Here is a 2,762-nt window from a genome sequence, read left to right on the forward strand (position 1 = left end):
CAGTTAGCCCTGGTCATTAGGAAACTAATGAAGTCTTTTACTTCATTTTCTAATTAAAAGTTGGTTAGTTACCACTCATTTGATATGTGATTTACCAGAAGGCAGTGCATATGAGTGTGTGTCGTAAGCGATTCTCCATAGCCAACAGTCTCCTACTCCTACCTCTCTTGTCAAAGCTGCGTTACATGTCCATGTGTAAGCTATGCCGTTGCAATGCAGAAGTAAAGTAAAATCCTCTTAACAATCATGTAACATGGAGGTTCATATATATGAATGGCTGCAAGGTTATAGATCAATGATATTATATACTTACTAGGAATCTAGGGCTAAAGCCAGCTGCATCGTCTATCTAACAAAGCTGCTAACTAAAAGCTTAACTTAGTAGAAACACCCAAGGAAACAGAAAGCAAAAAAGTTGGCTAACTTGAACGTTAGAGAAATCAATGCGCTGATCCCTGCACAATCTAATTGTAGGACTAGGCTATATGTGATATATCTCTCATACATCAAAATCCACTGTTGGGCCTGCCGCTTGTTACGTTCAGATCTTGGTGATGATGAAAATGCTGTTGACGACGATAAGCAGAAATGGAGCTGCTACTTTCACCCACATCCTGTTCAGGCCTATACTCTTCATCGATTTCTTCTTTGGCCACTTTCTCCATCCCAATGTATTCTACAGGCCTTTGTGATGATAAGAACTGTGACTCTGACAGCGGCTGTGATTCGCAGTACCCGGAAGATTGCGGTGGTACGACTGATGGGAGCTTGGAGAGAAGGGCTTCAAGGCTGCTCATGGAGGGGGTTATCTTCATTGGCTGATTGAAGTGGTCATAGAATTCAGTTGGTGGTGCAATTGTCGCTGGGAAGTGCCATGCTTCTGGCGTGCCATACCCATCTACTTTAAAAGGGTAAGCAGAAGATGATGGGTGGGGCAAAAGTACTCCGGGAATGCTTTCAATGTAGCTGAATTTCTTTCTTAGTAGAACTACATAACTCAGGTCTTCAATTACCTTTTGCATAATGAGAAAAAATGAAAATATATGGTACTGTCAGTGAAACATTACAGCAAAGCAAGTTGTGTGTGAGCTTCATAGAGAGAGAGAGAGAGGACCTTGTTAACAGCTCCTAATTGGACAACACCTTCTCTAACCGCAATCAAGGCTATGGTCTGCAGCAAAGATATTCAAGTCAAAGCAAGTAAGTAGATCTACCCAAACTCTTCAGAGTTTTGTAATGTTTATGGTGTTATATACCTTTATACCGGCCTGGAACTGTGCCTCCCATGTCCTAGGATGCTACAGGAAAGAATTTAGTGAGAAAAGAGACATATTTTTCGGCTAACAGGTGGAACGTGAGATGACCAACTGGTGTAAGCATGGATGGGAAAACATTTACGCTTACTGAGTCTGCCGAGTTATGCCATGCTGACAAGAAGTTGATTTCCTGGTCATTTGGTTCTTTGTATATCCACTTGTGACTATGATCTGCAGCCACTTTTCCTATCAAACTGACCATGTAAAAAAAAAAAAAATCAGTTTGCTTGAAATGTTATCTACAGTTAATTGAAGTAACTCACAAAAATTTCAACATCAGAGTGATCAAAGGTCAAGGCACATCAATTTCTCACCCTTCTCCATAGTTGTAGATTTCGTGGGACATCTTGAAGAAAAGCTCTGGTTGCAGTCCTTGATAGTGTTGAAACTCACAACTGCCATAGACCGAGGACCCAGTACAGTCTCCGGAGTTGATTTCAGCTGCTGAAGCAGCAAAGTTGCAGAAACCATCTTCCCAAACTAATATCCTGCGATTTGTAGTATGATAGTGTTAACAAAATAAGGATCAACTATGCATGGCATATCATCACTATAAAAAAACTAAAAAAAGTGTACCAGTTCCTCCTGTTTCCTCTGGACCTGTCATAAGCTGCTTGACCATCCCATCTATCATCAAGTAAAAACAATTATATTACGAAAAGGCATAATAAATTATAAATTAGTAAGAGATTTTGACATTTTTATTCTTTATCTACGGAATGAGTCAGACATATTAGATCCTTTCTCTTGGAAGAAAAGGAAACCTACTACTAAGTACTAACGAGAAAGAAAAGGAAGCCTATAGTGTTTTCTTAGCTGGCTTTATGCTTCCTTACTTGGGTGGTGGATAATTTCTAGGTAAGATCCTCCAGAAGACTGCATAAACCCACTGAGAGTTCTCATGAATGCACAAGCTTCTTAGTGTGTGTTGAAGGAGATGAGTAACAGCTAACGGGCTGAGATGTTCCTCCATCAATTCTTCACAGTTTGCAGACCCTCTCTTTCCTTCTTTTTCCCTCTCTTCTCCCCTCTACTGTTATCTTTCCTTAAAAGAAGGGAAACCCCAACATCTTAACCTCCTTTATATAAGCAAACCAACATGGAAATGTCACATTTATACCTCTATCTCGCCGTGTTACTGTATTGTATTTAATCATGCTTTAAATTTTACCAAAATGATTTTGAGGCCCCACGCTTTGGCCTGCTCGGTTCCCAACGGTCTCTTTATCAATCCTCCGTTCAAAACTGCTGTCCAGTACTTTTTTTCCCTCTCTCTCTCTCTCTCTCTCTCTCTATCTCTTTCTACCCTTATCCCAATAATGAAATACTACTATCAAAGACAGACCAAACCTTATTATTCTTAGGCTACATCATGAGTTTGCTCCATTTCTCCGAGGACCCGTATCTTTCTCTTCAACCCCAATGTGCATTTTCTTTTCTTGCCTT

General features: G+C 40.2%; 1 protein-coding gene across 1 annotated transcript; it reads right to left on the reverse strand.

The window, feature by feature from the left end:
* Window positions 1–266: 266 nt before the first annotated feature.
* Window positions 267–2,382, reverse strand: LOC18609421 (Serine/threonine-protein kinase WNK (With No Lysine)-like protein). Its single transcript, XM_007044524.3, has 7 exons — window positions 2,153–2,382; window positions 1,893–1,943; window positions 1,631–1,804; window positions 1,405–1,510; window positions 1,257–1,298; window positions 1,115–1,171; window positions 267–1,013 (listed from the first exon to the last, which is right to left on the reverse strand). Exons 1-7 carry the CDS (start codon window positions 2,287–2,289, stop codon window positions 507–509), a joined length of 1,074 nt encoding a protein of 357 aa, XP_007044586.2. The 5' UTR covers window positions 2,290–2,382; the 3' UTR covers window positions 267–506.
* Between the last annotated feature and the right edge of the window lie 380 nt (window positions 2,383–2,762).

This window comes from Theobroma cacao, chromosome 2 (assembly GCF_053813885.1).
Source record: "Theobroma cacao isolate CCN51 chromosome 2, ASM5381388v1, whole genome shotgun sequence".
NCBI lineage: Eukaryota > Viridiplantae > Streptophyta > Magnoliopsida > Malvales > Malvaceae > Theobroma > Theobroma cacao.